The sequence below is a fragment of the Ylistrum balloti genome, unplaced genomic scaffold (assembly GCF_031769215.1).
Source record: "Ylistrum balloti isolate Yb309-2 unplaced genomic scaffold, AGI_CSIRO_Ybal_v1 Utg370906, whole genome shotgun sequence".
Taxonomy (NCBI): Eukaryota; Metazoa; Mollusca; class Bivalvia; order Pectinida; family Pectinidae; genus Ylistrum; species Ylistrum balloti.
The window spans coordinates 10,316-30,439 of NW_026782514.1; the positions used below are offsets into that span (position 1 = coordinate 10,316).

General features: G+C 36.6%; 3 protein-coding genes across 3 annotated transcripts; 1 reads left to right on the forward strand and 2 right to left on the reverse strand.

The window, feature by feature from the left end:
- Positions 1-725: 725 nt before the first annotated feature.
- On the reverse strand, positions 726-2,521 carry LOC132559400 (multimerin-2-like). Its single transcript, XM_060224011.1, has 2 exons — positions 1,696-2,521; positions 726-1,141 (listed from the first exon to the last, which is right to left on the reverse strand). Exons 1-2 carry the CDS (start codon positions 2,519-2,521, stop codon positions 726-728), a joined length of 1,242 nt encoding a protein of 413 aa, XP_060079994.1.
- Positions 2,522-13,245: 10,724 nt separating this feature from the next.
- On the forward strand, positions 13,246-13,728 carry LOC132559401 (keratin-associated protein 4-7-like). Its single transcript, XM_060224012.1, has one exon. It carries the CDS (start codon positions 13,246-13,248, stop codon positions 13,726-13,728), a length of 483 nt encoding a protein of 160 aa, XP_060079995.1.
- An 18-nt stretch (positions 13,729-13,746) lies between these two features.
- LOC132559402 (sialidase-like) lies at positions 13,747-14,964 on the reverse strand. Its single transcript, XM_060224013.1, has 2 exons — positions 14,920-14,964; positions 13,747-14,415 (listed from the first exon to the last, which is right to left on the reverse strand). The coding sequence occupies exons 1-2, from the start codon at positions 14,962-14,964 to the stop codon at positions 13,747-13,749; spliced, it is 714 nt and encodes a 237-aa protein (XP_060079996.1).
- Positions 14,965-20,124: the final 5,160 nt, after the last annotated feature.

Below are 20,124 nucleotides of genomic sequence, written 5' to 3' on the forward strand. Positions count from 1 at the left end.
ACTCACATGTATAGCTCCCGGTAAATACTTCCAATGATATATTGACGTGCCGTTCAAACTTCTAAAATAGAAAATAAATCTGACGAAAGCAAATGGAATCACTGAACAAATACAACGTACTGCAGTCGCCCATCGCCTTCCAAATTTGTGCTCTTTCCTAAAAGTTCATTAATTTACTTTCGATGATTATAAAAAACACAATGGTGACGGCAACAAATTCGAAAAGCAGCAGACCCCTATAGTTTTCCAAACAGAGACAAACGCGGAATCAAAGACAAAACTCGAGGTAGTCTCGAGGATAAATGATCGGTTTGGAAAGAAGAAAAAAAATATTCCCATTTGGGTTTCCCTATTACATCTTGTGACGGAAATCAACAGGTACATTTTTTACCTCTTGCTACCATGAAAGGTAGGTACCAGCTATTATGATAATTATTCTTATTCTTTTTACCATTCATCAACCTAAAGATACCAACCTTTGGTCTATTGATAAGTTATAAGTTATACTTCAGTCGAATGTAGTATTTTCCATGTCGAAGTTCCCAACTTATTTCCGCAGGTGAACACCCTTATATATAACGGTCAATATGATATCAGTCCTGTCTTTATTATATATTCTGAATTCGTTGTATGAATGGGCTTCACAACAATTCATTATTAACGTATACAAGACTCTTTTTAATAACAAATGTTTAAATATTTAGTACAGCACAGCTGTATTCTGTCTAGTAGCGTACGAGAAAGCCGGTGAACATCGAATAGGTTGGTTCTATGTTTGTTCCCGCAAAGGTAGAGTGAACACGAACCCACACCTCATCGCCTTGATCCAGCTGTATCGCTGCAGTGGAGGACCCCTGAGAAAACTTATCGTCACTGCCCCCACTTCCAACTGAACTTCTCCCGAAGCCGACACCGTTACGGACAATTTCTGAATTTACACCATGGACAGGACCGTAATTGATTCGTAAACACCAGGAAAACACATAGATCCCGGGTTGCGAACAGGTAAACACGCCGGTTGTGGGGTGATAATTGCCACCGATGTTCAGTTTTATGTCCTGGAATTGTATGATGTGTTTCGCGGCCGGGTTAACTAATTCGTTCGCGAGCACTGCGTGGAAGGCAACACCACTAAGAGAAACTGTGAATAAATAGAAACTGTATAAGCAATCGGCGATTATATCTTTAATAGTAATTACATTTCACGAAACAACTATTATCATCGAAGTATTGTGATGATAAGAAGAACTTACTAGGATACTGTATAAAGTTGTTCACCCAATCCAAAAAATATCATGGCAGACTGTTAATATGTTTGCAGATGATAGAGGAGACTGCTGACCGGCACTGTAGTAGCGCCTTCACAATCAAAATTCATAACCTGAACACAAATGATAACCTCTTCCAGGATGGATCGCTACACTCTGCTCAAACCCACCCGGTCAAATTATACTGACATGCAATGGAGAATAATTCATGACCGTTTGTATATACCGATAACTTATGTGTCTCGTTTTGTGACCTCGCGGTAGAAGAGGAGCTGGCTTGAAAATAAATGCCAATTCTGCATGGGTACCTTCGCATTAAATGCCTCTTAAGCAAATACACACGTGGTAAACATATAATCTTTTCTCTATTATTTCCTATTCAGTGTTTTTAAGGATTGTAAATAAGTATTTAAGAGCGTTACCATACCTACACGTCTTCCAGGAGAAGCAAGCTCCCTTCGGCTAACATTGATGTCCAAATCGATCTGTCTCTCATTCGAATCATGTATTTCTTTATGGTTTCCATTCTTAAGTCTTGTGTTATCCTTTTCTTGGTTATCTTCCCAAACACTGTTTGTGTTTCTACGCTTATTCTCATCTCTCTGATTAGACAATGAAACACTTATTGTTCCCAATGTATCGTTAAATCCATGGACTTCGTTGTGATTGGTAGTAATTTTAGCGTCGCCTTCGGTGACTATTTTATATAGATCTGGCAATCCACTAGAATGGGTTACAGCAGCATCTGCATGTCTATTATCAGCATCTAGTTTACGCATGGCAAAAGCCTCCTTGTCATGGGTGCGTATATGTGACCCTTCCTGTAGTCTTTGCAAAAATACTTGCATCTCTTCAGCATGAAGCTTCCTGACTTCCTGTATTCGTTTGTTGAAGACTCTCACGTCATTTGCGCGCTTATCCTCTACTTCCTTTATACTTGAGACAAACCACTGCATGTCTCTGTCTCGCTTCTGCTCTACTTCCTTTATATGTGAGACAAACCACTGCATGTCTCTGTCTCGCTTCTCCTCTACTTCCTTTATATGTGAGACAAACCACTGCATGTCTCTGTCTCGCTTATCCTCTACTTCCTTTACACGATCGATGAGTCTTTTGGCATCACTCATGGCTCCGTTCTCACATATTTTTTCAATGCTATACTTATCGATGTCTTCCCGTATTTGCGATGGCAGGGGAGTCCTGGACGATGCTGCTGTTGAGAGTATGGCGAAGAGAAACAGTGACACGAACATTTTTAAATGTAGATCATCAATAAGAACTTTAACGGGGCTTCACTCAATGTTTCTTATCGTAAAAGTTTCCATATGTATGGAATCCTATCAGTGCCATCTAAAACACGGTGCCAGAATTTGTGTGTTACAAATGGAGTTGTGCGATAATAGGTTTATAAAACGACCAGAAAATAGAAATAAAACAAGATATATATATACTTCATTGTTATGTGTCGGTTATTTAGTATACATGCCTATTTCAGGTACGTTGTTGAGCGCTGTGTATGTCATTCCGTACAAACTGTAGACAGCATTATCATACATTTCCAGATCTTATCTCTCGTGTACAACGGATATTTAAGAAATCAAGCTATCTCAGTCATAAGTATCGTCCAGATGATAGATAGAAATAAGTGTGTTGACAAACATTTGGTTTGACACATTACTAAGTTGGATATGAAATTAGATAATGATTGCTCCCCAGTATTAAATTTCTTTCTCTTAGAACTAAGAGAAAGAAGCACCTTGAATGATAGATGTGTTATATCTTGATGATAGCAACACGATTATAGACGTATAAAATTTATGAAATAACACCAAGGAGATTTACATCTTAGATTAACAAGGTGTGTGTGATGATAACTTGTCGTGGTTCTAATGTACATTTATAGGATGTTGTTCAGCAATAAAACCAATAGGCGAATAACTTCAAAAGAATTATATACCTATTCTGAGCTAAGTGTTGTATTATCAATTTCATTCTGGATGGCTTTCTCTTTCAATCTTGGCCTAACAAATTTTTCTTTTTTCTTTATCAGACATCTCAATACATCGGTATACCTGCAGATAAACCAATACTATGGTCGTGATCAATACTGTGGTCGTGATCAATACTATGGTCGTGATCAATACTGTGGTCGTGATCAATACTATTGTCGTGATCAATACTGTGGTCGTGATCAATACTGTGATCAATACTGTGGTCGTGATCAATACCGTGGTCGTGATCAATACCGTGGTCGTGATTAATACCGTGGTCGTGATCAATACCGTGGTCGTGATCAATACCGTGGTCGTGATCAATACTATGGTCGTGATCAATACCGTGGTCGTGATTAATACCGTGGTCGTGATCAATACTATGGTAGTCATTAATACTGTGGTCGTGATCAATACCGTGGTCGTGATCAATACCGTGGTCGTGATCAATACCGTGGTCGTGATCAATACTATGGTAGTCATTAATACCGTGGTCGTGATCAATACTATGGTAGTCATTAATACTGTGGTCGTGATCAATACTATGGTAGTCATTAATACTGTGGTCGTGATCAATACCGTGGTCGTGATCAATACCGTGGTCGTGATCAATACCGTGGTCGTGATCAATACTGTGGTCGTGATCAATACCGTGGTCGTGATCAATACTATGGGTGAAAACAGAAGCAATTGCAGATATTCTTTGTTTATTAATATAAAACATATATTTCCTCGAGTTAAATGGAAACGTTTCTAATTTTCATTGATGCAATATTGTGTTTTTCACACTTTTCATTGATGCCAGTTTGAATTTGCCGTTCTTTTTATATGTGTTTATTATCTATATACATAAATATTAAAGGGGAATCATAAGTTTTCTTTCTATTACTTTATTTTATCATTATTTTTGTGTAATGCACAAAAACAAAGAAAGCAGATCCAACCCAGTATCCAAAACACGGAAAGTATTAGAGCAGATATTTGACGACTCCAATTTGAATTGGTCGTTTTACATGCTGTTATCTGGTGACGGTCGTTTATGATTTTTAAAAAATATATATCAGTAAGTAAATAAATGCACCCGGAAAAGATTTGATGGTAACAACAAACTTATTCAACTCTCTATCTATTTGTCAATACAGTGACAAGAATGCAACGCCCTGCTTGGTCAAAACAGCAAAAATCCGTAGAAATGCTTGATCATCACTGCAGATATTTCTTATTTTGTTAAAGCTGATAAACATATCTGTTTCATACGATATTACCAATCAAATAACCCTATTTTATTGTCAGCTAATGTCTATGCAATAAACAGTTTCAATTTCAACGGTATAACTTTGGCAACCAAGCGCTGATAAGTAATACATGTATGATACTTAAAAGTGATATTGTACAGTTTGATACACTAAGGCGGAACCACATCAAAGCTGTTATGACTTTAGAACATAGTGAAATGAACATGAATATCAGAAACGCAGAGATTCGAAAGACTTAGCATTATATATATAATGTCACCACCTGTCATATATACATGCATTAAGTTAACAGCATAGACCTGATACCAAATTAGTGCTAGTTCAATACTAAATGCTAAACCTATTGACAACCGTATATACGTGGATTGATTAAACGCTCGTCAGGGCTTAGACCGTCGGAAAATAACGTATTGCCTTAGGTATAATCACAGGAAACCTGTTTAGTAGAAGAAATGCACGTGCACCCATTCCGCTCCATTACTAGTCTCTGCCTTATTCTGTGTTGTAACACACATGGAAACAATAGTACACACTTAACATATAATGGTATCATAAGGTGAATTCACTCCAGAGAAATTATAAAGCACTTCAACAAGAAAATGGTTCAGAAAATGAGCAAAGTAATTGCAAGTAGGTCAGGCTGGAATCTAGAAATTAATTGCTCCAAAGTAATTAAGATTGGATGAGGCGATGACAAAGAAGCGATGGCGGGGCTTAGGATGAGTTATTGATAGAGGTAGCATGCTGATTACACACTCTCGCAGAACAAGCTGAACACGATTTGTCATGAAAAGCGAACAATAAAAAATTAATCATGACAGTTGTGTGTTAATTTGACAGATTTCATATTGTCAAAATAGTTTATTTTGTAATCGACCGAGAAATTAATGAGACGCGTTTGTTTTACTATCAGGTTCAAATATAATGGCAGACTTTTGTTTGAAACTCCAACATAAACACCATTCAAGCTGTATCATAAATTGATTTAATGAAATTAGTTTTCTTAATGAAGTACCATCCTGTAATCAATCACAATATACATATCGGGCTGTAAGCGTTATATATCACCGACGTAATCGTAATCAAAATCTGCTTACCTGTCCGATTGTTTATTCCTATATCACCATGGTAACATCACTAAGCGTCTTATTATCATTCTTCGGACGTTATATATCATTAACATAAATTCACTCAGTGTATCACCAAACTGACCGGTGGCTTTGAACAGCCATAATCGGCTCGAAAGCACCAATAGCTTATATATATCAAACTAGATAGCTTTTATGTTTTTACGTTACTTGAAAGTATGTTTTTCGGGTTCTTCGCGAAAACCTCGTTTTGAGAACATCATAGATATGTTATCTGTTTTGAAGTATAAGAAACCCTGTCTCAAAATGCCTTATAAAGAGTTAAATACATTATCATAATTCTATTGTACTTCTTTTGTATCTACATTTCTGATTTACAATCATTGTTTATCTCTTTAGAAATTAACGACAACATATGGTTAATGCCACTGCCTATGCCTGTTGCAGGACTGATCACTTTTGACGTTGTAACGTAATTACGCGCAGACAAGAGCACTTCTCTGTAAGATTGTACTAGCTTCACCAGGCGTCTGATGTGAAAAGAACATTTACTTAAAAAAAAACCCACACACATTATGTCATCTTATACAGGTCAATGCATTCATCAGCTCAACATTACGTCCGTCAGAGAACTTCAATGTACCCTAGTAATCCTGGCACTGAGGTCCGAGACGGAATACCTTAATTTGTTACTTTCTTGTTCTGGCCAGGAGTGGTAAATTTAGGACAACACTATAATCTAGCTATCTTTAGGGAAAGAGATATTCTATCAGCCTCGTTTTGATGATGAATGTTTTTGCAACCATATTCATAACATTCGCCACTCTTTCTTAAAGGAAGTTTCTCCTGGTAGAATGTCGGATTCCCGTTTTGTACACGACCGTGCTTTAATGTGAAGCAATATGTGTGTGATAATGTTACGGATCAATGTGTTCACGGAGACTGCCAAATAATCACGGAAACTAATTACTTACTCTGTCGATCGTATACGAATCGTCATCTAGCTTATGTTTATTATATAGGTATATAGAGAGATTAAACAACAGTACGATGGGTACCAGATCATCACTTGTCTTTACTGTCTCCGAGTCTATTTGTATTGAAATGAGTTATTGTGTGCTTTATATTAAATACATGATTCAAACCAATCTATTCAATTTTTTAATTTCATAAGGTTTTACTGCCATCCGTTAATGTTGTAAAATACAAATTCAAAACACTCATGTTAACAGCATTTTGGGATCTTCTAAAACCCTGTTACAAGATTTAGCCACCCACCGTAGAGTCACTATGTATTTAAAATGACCACGACCATGCACTCAGGAACGGTAACTGGTCTTAACTAGAATGTACCTTTTATCACAAGGTACAGCATTCGATTTGGTTTGACTGGATCTAGAAGCAAGTTTACATGTATAAACAAGCAGGGGATTATGTCATACCAATCACATTCAACATATAGCAAATTCACAAACAAAAGTTTGGGAAGTTCCGTAAAACAAAACAAAATCCGTGTGTACTCTAAATAGGCTAACCTTAACCAAAAGTATTTACAGTTTGTAGTATGTAAGCATTAAGGAAATGTTGATTAAGATTTCTACGACGTAATCTTGACTTCCAAGATATGATATATTAACATGTAGTAAGTTATAGGACATCTGGATGAACTTGATTTACGTAACCACCATCTGAGCATAGATTCCCGTAGGTGGCACCGTTGTAATTATTTGTAAAGGCGGTATTTGTTGTGTAGTGTTTTATAGAAATAAAGATCTCGTAAAACTAACACGTCCTTTAATTCCTAATTATTCCTAAGTGGTTCTAGGGATATCACACTTATATATACATTCGCTAAATAGCATGCACTTCATTGTCTACATATATGCTGTGAAGTGGCTCTTTATATTGAGACAACAAGATAGAGGTCTTTTCCATCAGAAAGCATTATAACTCAACTAAATGTTGCAAACTTTAATTGTTTTAAAACAAACGATATATACACGTTTTCAAATGTATTGCCTACTTCACAGACATAAATTTCCAACCTCAAGTGCATACATCTTCCTAACGAGGATAAATACGAAATAAATTATGCTTTCTTCTTTTATCTGTTAAAAATTTCAAATTTCAAAATGTAGCATTCCTTCTAAATCACTAGGACAAACAAATACTTCAACATGTTTCAAAGCAGGGAGTCTAAAACTCCATACATAGGTGATGTCAGTATTTTTTACCTTCCCAAATTTCTGTATGATAAAGCATTACCTAGTCAACAAGGAAATATTAATAGGATTGCTTTGTTTAAAAAATTAACCTTCACGCAACGACAAATATCACATGAGGAGAACAAGACAGAAAGAGTGCCAAGAGAGATCAAGAAAACAGAACATATACAAAAAGGATAGATCTTGAATATAGAAGTTTTACAGAGAGTCAGCTAGATATCTTCATCTATTTAATGCAGCATAGACGGAAACTTCCGATTCCTGAGAGAGTTCCTTATAATATTTCAACAATAACATCCATTATTTAGAAGCGTTTTTGAGAGAATCTGCCTCTTTTCTTATTTGTCTTCAAACAATATTGTGATGGATCTGACAAACACGAGCTTATTAATTAATTCATTTTTCATGCTTGAAGTATTTGTAATTAAAAATGACAACGTTGTAAATTCTAGACGTTATAAGAGAAAACAAGTTCATTTAGTGACCCTTCTGGGGAACACATTTATATCAGAGATGTATCTAATGTCATGACATCATTTTTCAGACAGCGAATTCACTTTATTAACGCCATACTCTAGTTTGCGATCGGGAACAGCGCCTATACATCATCGTTTCTGACCTAACGATTGACAACAGAGAACAGAATTTCTCATTATTTTAGTCAGAAAAGGATATCCGACCGTCATTCTTTACGGAATCGTCATTGTATTAACATTATGTCTCCAACAGGTCTCTCACTTATTGCATTAGTATAAACCTATCGATAATTAGATCCCGATTTATCACGTTGTCTTCATTCGTTATCACAACTATGGTGCAATGTGTTTGTGCGGTGCTCATTATTGTGACCTGTGACATCAGCGGTTCCTTCTATCGGACACCAGCAGCGTGCTCTATCAGCAGAGCCGAATGACACATTAATACGTCTACGTGAACGTGACAGAGAAGTGATACAAAAACCTATACTATAGAATGTCTAAGACAGCTATTGTGTCTTGCCAATCAATTTTCCCGTGTTTCTTAAAGTACCAAATACAGAAACAGCGCGTAGCGATGTGGTTTACTTGGCAAACGATGTATTGTTCTATTAGTTATATACGTCAAATATAAATAGTTGTTTGTGATAATTATCAACCCACTTCAAAATTGTCATACAAATCGCACGGTGTTGTTTGAAGTACTATTTATTTCTCTTACTGGCAGTGAAATACGAGGTTACTAGGAAGAAAAATAAGTGACATTTGATATTTTTCACTCACTTTTGACTTATCAGATTAACATATTTTCATAGCTGGTCGTGTCATCCCTTGTTTGCACGTTCCACACGACTTACAGACAATCTAGATTATTTCCTGATAGCGATGATGATTGGATAAGACCTACAGACCGTTAGACATTATCTGTTAGGTGATATATTGGTATACTGATCTCCACCTTCTTCAATCCATCAACACTTCGCCATTTTGTGACCGCTGTGTTGATAATATTTCTATCACGTCGTTAAAAATGTGAAATATGATGAAACTTTCATTACATAGATCCTGACCAACCTGAATTGAACTATCAGTGTTTTATTTACTTACTGTAAGTTATTTGAAAATTCGTGTCCAACGTCAGGTACTATGTTGTCCGGCGGAGAAATGTCAGTAGATCACACAGGAGTTAGAGCTGCGTTTTCAATGTCATAAAGGAAAGGTGGGAAAAAGTAAAATACATAAATGAAACATATTCTCTTTGTAATTTGATAGCAGAATGCTAACTATAACTGAAAATCGAACACATCATTAACAACTGGAGACGTAAAAAAGTGTAAATTGGTTAAAAAACACTTCTAATTCTACGACTTTACACGTAACTGATAGACACATTGACGAATTAGAAATATCTATCGTGTCTCAAGCTGCAATAAGAAATATGTTTTCTTATGTGATCATTATAATTTTATGTAGTATCGTTTCAAGTTGTGTCTCGTTGTGCAGGCCCTTCCATTAGCAGGCATATACGACTGTATTGGAATACACCTTATAGGATGTTTCCAGGAAGAGACACAGAAGCCAAGGGAAATGTATTCTTTCATTTTGTCTGTATTTTCTGCCAGACTGTAAACGATGGTGATCGCTAGATAGTACCGATGATACAAGGCATCTGAAACACAAGTCTGTCTGTTTGGCATTTCTCGGATACTTATTAAAAGGCTCAGGACGTTGTTCAATTTTTTTTCTGAATCCCGAACCAAATATTCTGAATTCAGTGTACGTTTAGACAAAACAACATACTATAGTGTTGTGTCTGTTTAGGAATTGTTACGATAAATGAAATGGGTTTGAACAAGACGAAGGAAATAATATCGAGTTTTAGCCAGGCTGTATTTAGACTACCAATGAGATAGGCCCCTCTTGAGACGTTATAATGCCTGATATTTCTACGATACGTCCGTTTACACATTATATAATTAATTGTTGCGACATAGTAACGTATTATGTTGAAGCCGGAGACTTCCACTTAGTGCTGCTGTACTCGTGTAAATAGAATAGACAGCTAAAAAGGATTTTCATTAAGGACTGATATATCTAGTTTCATCTTAATCAAATTCATCAGCACATATTTATAAATAAAATTTTGCTGGATTAAATTTGGGGCTTTATTTATGCTGGAATCTGTGATTAAGATATTTCTTTTCAAATGAATTGTAATATGTATTAGTGTAAGAAATATCTTCTGTATTAGAACTTGTTTTCATGTAATCAATGCAATCGGTTGTTGAGGAAAAGTGTTCTTTACTTTCCTAACTATCTAAAACAAACATAAACCATATCTCATACTTATTTGTATGTCATCTATATCACTCCCGATAGAACGTGTAACGTGCGCACCATATGTGCGATAGTTAATTTCGTCCAGTTTTCCCATATTGTGTACATCGTGCACACATCATACAGACATAATGCGTACATCATGCAGACACCGTGCGCGCACAACTGTACTTAACGAATTGTGTCATAAGTTTTTAGTATTGTGTGACTCGTAACGCAAGCTCTTCATAATTTGATGAAGAAAGTTTGTTAAGCGACGTTTGACGTCCTCACAACCTCCGAATAACAACCTTCATATGATAGATTGTACGAAAGATACACAAGTGAATAGTACCTTTTCATTAATTAGATTGAAATACAGCAGAGCCAAATAATGAATTAAACTGCATTATTCCGCTGTTTCGTCCTTCTAGAGTTCGTCAGTGATGCTTAGGGCCTAAATTTTGAAGTCTATGAGGTGACTAAGGAAAATCCAAAGTGAACAAGAGAAAAATCAACATCTAGACGGAGAGGTACAGCAGTCCAATAATTCGATATGAAAGAATTCAATCATATAGAGTAAAATTATAGCCTTTTGATCAGCCTATCGTCAACCTTAGACAAAACATGTAATATGATAACAAAATCCCAGATATCTGCTGTACCGTTAAATAAATGATAATGTGATCACCACAACATCTAAATCATAATGATAACCAATTTGACTCACCTTTTGGACTTGCTCTTATGGCGAAAGTCATTAATGAAGACGGTAACAGCAGTTTTTGCACTGCACGTGGTGTTTTTTAAAACTCCACGACATCGATGTGCAATGTATTGTATTAACGTCATCATGGTGAATCTGCCCGTTAGATTAACAATGTTTTGGAGTAAAGACATCAGAGTGAATCTGCCCATACGACGTAAAATGGTTTTGACTTAAGACATCAGAGGTAATCTGCCCATAAGATTAACAATGTTTTTGGAGTAATGACATCAGAGTGAATCTGCCCCTATGCTATTTAATGTTGCTGTCATATAGTTCAATTGGTTGTTTAATCACCTTTTTGCATGGAAATCACTTGACACAATACAATTTTATTATTACATGTTTACATGCAATTTTGTCCTACTTTTGTAACTCTCTAAACATGTGTGTTTTTATTATTTCCTGTCCTACTTTTGTAACTCTCTAAACATGTGTTTTTATTATTTTCTGTCCTACTTTTGTAACTCTCTAAACATGTGTTTTTATTATTTCCTGTCCTACTTTTGTAACTCTCTAAACATGTGTTTTTATTATTTCCTGTCCTACTTTTGTAACTCTCTAAACATGTGTGATTTTATTATTTTCTGTCCTACTTTTGTAACTCTCTAAACATGTGTTTTTATTATTTCCTGTCCTACTTTTGTAACTCTCTAAACATGTGTGATTTTATTATTTTCTGTCCTACTTTTGTAACTCTCTAAACATGTGTTTTTATTATTTCCTGTCCTACTTTTGTAACTCTCTAAACATGTGTTTTTATTATTTCCTGTCCTACTTTTGTAACTCTCTAAACATGTGTTTTTATTATTTTCTGTCCTACTTTTGTAACTCTCTAAACATGTGTGATTTTATTATTTTCTGTCCTACTTTTGTAACTCTCTAAACATGTGTGATTTTATTATTTTCTGTCCTACTTTTGTAACTCTCTAAACATGTGTTTTTATTATTTCCTGTCCTACTTTTGTAACTCTCTAAACATGTGTTTTTATTATTTCCTGTCCTACTTTTGTAACTCTCTAAACATGTGTGATTTTATTATTTCCTGTCCTACTTTTGTAACTCTCTAAACATGTGTTTTTATTATTTAAAGCTGCGATAAACGATGTCAAATCATCAAACAATCATGTCGTTATCAGAATGATTAGATGAGTTCTAGAAGAAACAGTAAGCCATAATCTAGGGATACAAGAACAAATGTGTATCTGCCTCAAACATGTCATTTTATTACTTTAATGGGGAGAAAATACATTAAAATTGGTAAAAGTGCAGCACTTTTACCGGCACTTTCACCGGCAATAGCTCAGAAACACAGAACGCAGGAATTAAAAATGAATTAATATTGCTACTTTAATACGCATTTTCACTATAAAACGGCCACTGAGTGGCCAAAAAATAGTAGATACAAATGTCCTGTCTTCATATAAATTGAAGTTTAGAGAGGATGTAGAGCTCTGAGTAAACAACCAAAATCACGAACAATCAAACTCTTGCTGAAAAAAAGTATTACACAAAAATGGAGAAGGAAGTGAAAAAGAAGCGCCATCTTATCTCAATATTAACTAACTCATGCTCACGAGCTCTTACCATTATTCGAAAACTTACTAGCATGAATTTTGGAGATTTGTACACAGCAGCATGCTTGGAGAGCTGTGTGCTCGTAGACTGTGTGCTTGGAGAGCTGTGTGCTCGTAGACTGTGTGCTTGGAGAGCTGTGTGCTCGTAGACTGTGTGCTTGGAGAGCAGTGTGCTCGGAGACTGCGTGCTTGGAGAGCCGTGTGCTCGTAGACTGTGTGCTTGGAGAGCTGTGTGCTCGGAGACTGCGTGCTTGGAGAGCTGTGTGCTCGTAGACTGTGTGCATGGAGAGCAGTGTGCTCGGAGACTGTGTACTCGGCGAATGTGTGCTTGGAGAGCTGTGTGCTCGGAGACTACGTGCTTGGAGAGCTGTGTGCTCGGAGACTGCGTGCTTGGAGAGCTGTGTGCTTGGAGACTGCGTGCTCGGAGACTGCGTGCTTGGAGAGCTGTGTGCTCGTAGACTGCGTGCTTGGAGAGCAGTGTGCTCGGAGACTACCTGCCTGGCGAGCTGTGTGCTCGTAGACTGCGTGCTTGGAGAGCTGTGTGCTTGGAGTCTGCGTGCTCGGAGACTGCGTGCTTGGAGAGCTGTGTGCTTGGAGACTGCATGCTTGGAGAGTTGTGTGCTCAGAGACTGCGTGCTTGGAGAGCTGTGTGCTCGTAGACTGCGTGCTTGGAGAGCAGTGTGCTCGGAGACTGCGTGCTTGGAGAGCAGTGTGCTCGGAGACTGCGTGCTTGAAAAGCTGTGTGCTCGGAGACTGTGTGCTTGAAGAGCTGTGTGCTCGAGACTACGTGCTTGGAGAGATGTGTGCTCGGAGACTGCGTGCTTGGAGACTGCGTGCTTGGAGGGATGTGTGCTTGGAGACTGCGTGCTCGGAGAGCTGGGTGCTCGGAGATTGCGTGCTTGGAGAGCTGTGTGCTTGTAGACTGCGTGCTTGGAGAGCTGTGTGCTTGTAGACTGCGTGCTTGGAGAGCTGTGTGCTTGGAGACTGCGTGCTTGGAGAGATGTTTGCTCGGAGACTGCGTGCTTGGAGAGCTGTGTGCCTGGAGAGCTGTATGCTCGTAGACTGCGTGTTTGGAGAGCTGTGTGCTCGGAGACTGCGTGCTTGGAGAGCTGTGTGCTTGTAGAGCTGTATGCTCGTAGACTGCGTGCTTGGAGAGCTGTGTGCTCGGAGACTGCGTGCTACGAGAGCTGCGTGCTTGGAAAGCTGTGTGCTCGGAGACTGCGTGCTCGGGTAGCTGCGTGCTTGGAGAGCTGTGTGCTCGTAGAATGCGTGCTTGGAGAGCAGTGTGCTCGGAGACTGCGTGCTTGGAAAGCTGTGTGCTCGGAGACTGCGTGCTTGCAGAGCTGTGTGCTCGGAGACTGCGTGCTCGGAGAGCTGTGTGCTTGGAGAGCTGTGTGCTCGGAGACTGCGTGCTTGGAGAACTGCGTGCTCGGAGACTGCGTGCTTGGTGAGCTGCGTGCTTGGAGAGTTTGATTCTTATAGAGCTGTGTGCTATTAACGGGAAGCTGACAACGTGACTAGGAGGGCCTGGATGTCCTTAGACATGTGCTCTTCGTGACGGGATTGAGTTGAGTGATCAAAAAGACTTAAATCCAGATTTTTAACTTTGAAGTAAAACAAATCTCTCTAAATACTAATGGTGGAACTTTGTGTGGAACTGAAACTTCTAGTAGACGGTGCACTTTTAGCTTATGTGGGACATTGAAATTTATTGAGGTTTACGATAATTTCCAGAAGGTTTTTTTCTGAGTAATTTTGCCTAATTGAATGAGGATATAAATACAGTAGATGTAATACATTTGTGTTTTTTGTTTTCTTATCATTTTGTATATATTGTTGAATGTATATTTTGTAATTGTCTATAAGCTGTACATCGGCAACAGACCTATTGCGACATTTCTTGCCAGTCAACCAAAACAGAACATGAATTCATGTATCTTAGTATAGCAAGGATACAGAAGCTTGGACGAAGCCTCCCCATGGAAGTTTTATGGTCGCCATAGTAATCTCATCGAGAAATATTCTATTTCTTGGTGCGATATATAAAGCTGGGCGTGTTTGATGCTCGTTAGTCTACCTTTTGGTTCTGTTGTTGTATACCTTGGTCTCATTTGATAACGTAACATTACTTACTAGGATAAACCAAGGTATACATAACGGGTGTCTTCGATGAAAGAGAAGGCGCTTACACTTTCGGAACACGTGGTCTTATTCTCACTAATACCTTGTTCAGGAATCTCCGTGTAAATTTGTCTTTTGTTAATATTTTGCCCTAGTTTTAAGGAATTTGAGTTTGAATTATGATTATGAAGACATGCTGATATTTTCTCGATGTTTTTCATATAAGTAGGAGTAGGTGATATAGCAATTAAAGTAGCGTGTATGTGCTGTTCACTGATCTTGAGTTTGTTATATACATTTTTACACTTTGTACATTTAACCGAAACTATCTTTTAATGTCGTAAGTGCATTGTGAACTGTATTGCATCTCAATTCTTTAAACGTGCTCTTGTAAGATGCATTTTGTTCCAGATAATAATGAAATGTTAACTGGCACCATTTACAACCACAAAAATGGAACCAAACGGCTTCAGATGGTTTTTTTTTGTTGAGGCTTTATTCCGTTAGAACATCTTTCGCTAAATGGCGTGATTTTGTTTTATAACAGCCTGTCAGAAAGATTTTACCGCTAATGGTACAGTTTAAATATATTTGTTACAACATTAATAGTACAGATATGTAAGTTACGACTTGGAGATTAGAAACCGACTCATAGAATGAGCAATGAATTGTCAATCAAAAATTGATGATAACAGGTTTTACCACACAATCATATATATACCTTGTCAGTGTAAAACAAATTAAGGCAAACATATTATGATACATGTTGTGTAATGGGAATTAAGGGTTTATTTGAAGACCAAAATAATAGTGCTAGCGATGAAATACAAAGCCAATGATAAAGACAGCTTGGATGTTGCTAAGTGTCGATTTCTACCTCAATCTGGATTTTCAATCTGTTTGTAGTAATTCAAACCATTCTCTGACACGCGAAAGGAAAATGAGATTAAATCAAAATGATTGAATTGCACCGGGTATAAATGATAAACACTGCTGAACAAATTGAAAGGATACCTTTTTTAACGAACGTTGGAATGATATCAATATGAATTATACGTTATAGGTGTTTCATTGTGATTATATAACATTCTTCAATATAACCCGTATTCCCCCATATAATGTTGCGCGTTTGTTGATGGCTTGAAACAAAGTGGTTAATGAATATGGCATCACTATCACTCTATCAACTCACATAGACAAAATAAAACTGTTATAATTACAAATCTCTGCAGGTTTGCGTGCCTTCAGACATGTTAACATTGCTTTTTCTATTTCCCATAAAAAATGTTGAACAACCGCGAGCTGTAATGTACTGCAGGGCTTCCTCCATGGTTGATCAAATGTAACGACAAAGTTAATCGTAACTTGATAGTTTTAAGATAAGTAATATCAATTGAGAACCCATTTTCATTTTTTGAAATTGAGCTAGCAAATTACCGTAATGTGTTTTAAACATTTCAAGCGAGTAAGTTGACCTACTCCGGAAGTAGTTTACATTTCGGGATCCTACCACATAATTCGAACTATTAGCGATCAGGTACATTACTGATCAACTGAAAATCACATGACATACAGTAACATGATGGCAAAGTTTAATAACAACATACAGACGGTAAACACCCATTCATGACGATAATAACACTGCGTTTAAAAGGCAATAGAAAAGCAGTTCGAAGTGTTTTATTGATGTGGTAAGTCATCGCCTTGCTGGTATCTTCCCCAGACAAGTTGTCCATACCAAGGTAAATAACTGATCTTGTTAAATGAACAGAGTGAAAATGAATGGACATGACTGCTTCTAATACCAATGCTCGTTTTATACTGGATAACTATGGCTTAAGGTTGACGAAAGAAATGATATCTAATGTTTGTAGATTATGACACATGATGCAACTTTTCTATTTGTTCCGATTAAATGAGACATTTGAAGTATGCTAGTAGATCATAATGTAAATCTACAATACAGTTAGACTTTATAACAAAAGATTTCACACCGGTCGCTCTAAGCTTGTAGTCAAAAACACAAAACAACGTTTGACTGAAAGATCCATTAACGTACATCACTCAAACATCAGACTGGTATACCGGACCACATCTTGGACAATATTTCAAGGTTTCGTGCCCAAAAGCGGTAAAACGCCTGAAGTATTATAGAATTCAAAGGAAATGGACCATATGTCTGTCTAATGCAATCTTTCAGGAGGCTGTCTTTTCGCAAACCTCAACATTATCCAAGAAAAATGAGAGGAAGAATGACCTTTATTGACAAGACGTGTGATAACGATTATTAAAACCAACGGCCAGCGTTTGATATTTAACTGAAGTACATTTCAAATAAATTCCCCAGACAATTTGATATCGGTTAGCGTTTATTGATTTCGATGAGAAGACGAATGTGCATTACTTGGCAATCATTTAAGAATATTAAAAAATGAAATGCATCAAGTTTAGTGTTCGACAGTATGTATGAATTGAGATCTAATGCACAAATACTCACCTTTTTCTCGATCACATTTCTATCGTTTAATATCGCAAGCATTATCATCTTATCATCTTTATCTAAATTGATAAGTCGTCGTATTTAAATCAACCCCTCCATACATTAATATCAAGTTCACTTCATTCGAGATTATATATTGTAAGATCAATATTACTAGCTGTCTCTAAAAGAAACATAACGATATTATTTTCAGTAAGTACAACGTACAAAGACACAATATATAATGCTGAGTTTTCAAAAATCAACAAGAAGTTTTCTTTCTTATATGTTAGATTTTGATAAATTAACTTTTAGGTGAGTCATGTATTTTCTCGCAAATGCGAATTCAGTCATTTGCAGAAACAGGAAAAAACTTTAACTGATAAGGAATTATTATTTCATGTATTAATGAGACAAAGTAAGCCTTTATTATGGAACACTCAAAATTAATATTAATCTAGAATAATAATGACAACCCAAAAACAAATAGTCAAATGTGTAGGAAAATATTTTCACAAGAGCAATTCGTTACACAGACAGTTGGTAGGACAGACATTCACATCAACTTAGCCTGTGGATGGAATTTTTATACCGGAATCTACGCTTTGTGATCCAAACAACAATAAACCATTCATGTGTATTGATTTCAAAGAACATTACTTCATTTCTTGTAGACAGGCAGATTAAAAGTCTAAAATTTTCCTCTTGTTCAAGCTTTAATATGGGGTATGACTGACAAGTAATCAGTATGTCACATATACACTTGTGTTATATTCCAATAAAGTTGCAGAAGGAAATTAGGAATCAAGTGGGTTGGCTTTACTACATAATATAGTTTCATAACATGTTCTACTTAAACTTACATAGCGTGACAATGCTATTTCTATGGCTTTAGAGTTTTTATCATGCATTCAGTAATTCTTGAAGCTTGTAATTGTGCCGGAACAGTTATGGTAAACGTATCTCTATATGTCCTTTTTCCGGAGCTGCTTCACCATCATAAGGGGTATAGCTTTACACAGCTCCGTCGTTTTTGTTCATTTACCATTATCAAACAGCAAAATGGACCCATAAATTTAACGTGATAATTCCTTACTCAAACATATCCAAACCACTTTCTAAAGTCTGATGGGCGCAGTTGCAAGAAGCTAAATGCATTTATCGTTATTAAAAAATAGATCAGTATGCAGTTCTGGTCATTCCAGCAAGCACAGACCATGTATATAAATCTTATGTGTAAATCGGTTGTAAGCAAATAGCTACAGAAAAACCAAGCTAAGAAAGCTTGGATCACAAACTCAAAATTATATTAATAAGGTCATTTGATTTCAGAAGCGGATTAATTAATGTCAAAAGAAAACCCTCAACGTCTCACTTTGTATGAAATTAATCAACATGTTTGACCAAATTCACTATTATAAGTGCTTTGAGAACCGAGATAGAAATGTTGAACTGGCAATTAATTTGTTTAATGTCATCTAGGAACCAGTCATGTTACAATGATTTTATTTAGATTAAATTATCTTAAATAGATCTTCCTACATTCAGTAATTGCTTTATAAGTGAATATAACTTTGATCATGCTGACTTAGATGGCAGTACTAGCGCTGGACATTTAACCAGAATATTTTCTACTTCAGCGATATGCCGGTATATCCTGATTGTTATCCTGTGTGGAGTCTCATTCCTAGTGTCCCTTTCTTATGGACTAAGGCAGTTCACTATACATATTAACAGGTCTATGTAGGCTCCCATCCGCTCTCATGACTCGTAATAAATATTGATATTTTGAAAATAGCAACGTTAGCAGAATTATATTGATATGTCTTGGAGAATTTGTTCAAAAGTGTTGAATACAGATATTGAATCAATACACAAAAGTATGTTTTTGTCGTTTTATCTAGACGGGATTATCCATTCTGAATTCTGCTGGATATCAATTTCGAATATACTTTGATTCAACTAATTGTTAAAAGCCTTGTAACTCTAAACATTATAAATATGTTTATAATAACCAATATTAGCCAAACCAAGTTTATTTTGTTATGTATCAAGCACTCAGTAGCATTTTCATTGATAGAGCTTGAAACATTACATAAACAACTTTAATTCTTGAAGTTCTCCGTTTGATAATTCCATGTAATATCCACGATAGAATGGAGTTGATTTATATCATTTCATGTCACTATAGGAGAATGATGACCAGTGACGGAATTTTAAGTAGGATCAGTGATTATTTTCACATACGATCTCGAAATGTGAATTAAAGACGGAGCATGTTGAATCGGACATTATGCCGAGGGGACATTGAAGAGAACAACAAATATCAATGAAATACTAAAATAATCTTATTCAAAACCCAAATTTCATAACAGGCAAACGAAAGATTTACACGAAGACACCTGAAAAAATGCAAGGATAATTAGACCAGTTGTTCCGGAAGAGTAAGCTTCTTCTGCTTCATCGACGACACCCGCCATGTATACTTTGGTCGATCCAAGTAAGTAATGTCATGTTATCAAATGAGAACAAGTTATACAACAACGGTACGTACAGGAAAA

What these genes read in the sequence shown, in the direction of transcription:
- LOC132559400 (XM_060224011.1), bottom strand. Translation starts at nt 2,521, where the DNA reads ATGTTCGTGTCACTGTTTCTCTTCGCCATACTCTCAACAGCAGCATCG. An exon ending in TTCTCCTGGAAGACGTGTAG is followed by an intron (nt 1,142 to 1,695) that starts GTATGGTAACGC and finishes ATTTATTCACAG; the next exon opens with TTTCTCTTAGTGGTGTTGCC.
- LOC132559401 (XM_060224012.1), top strand. Translation starts at nt 13,246, where the DNA reads ATGGAGAGCAGTGTGCTCGGAGACTGTGTACTCGGCGAATGTGTGCTT.
- LOC132559402 (XM_060224013.1), bottom strand. Translation starts at nt 14,964, where the DNA reads ATGGCGACCATAAAACTTCCATGGGGAGGCTTCGTCCAAGCTTCT. An exon ending in GAGGCTTCGTCCAAGCTTCT is followed by an intron (nt 14,416 to 14,919) that starts GTATCCTTGCTA and finishes CCAAGCACGCAG; the next exon opens with CTCACCAAGCACGCAGTCTC.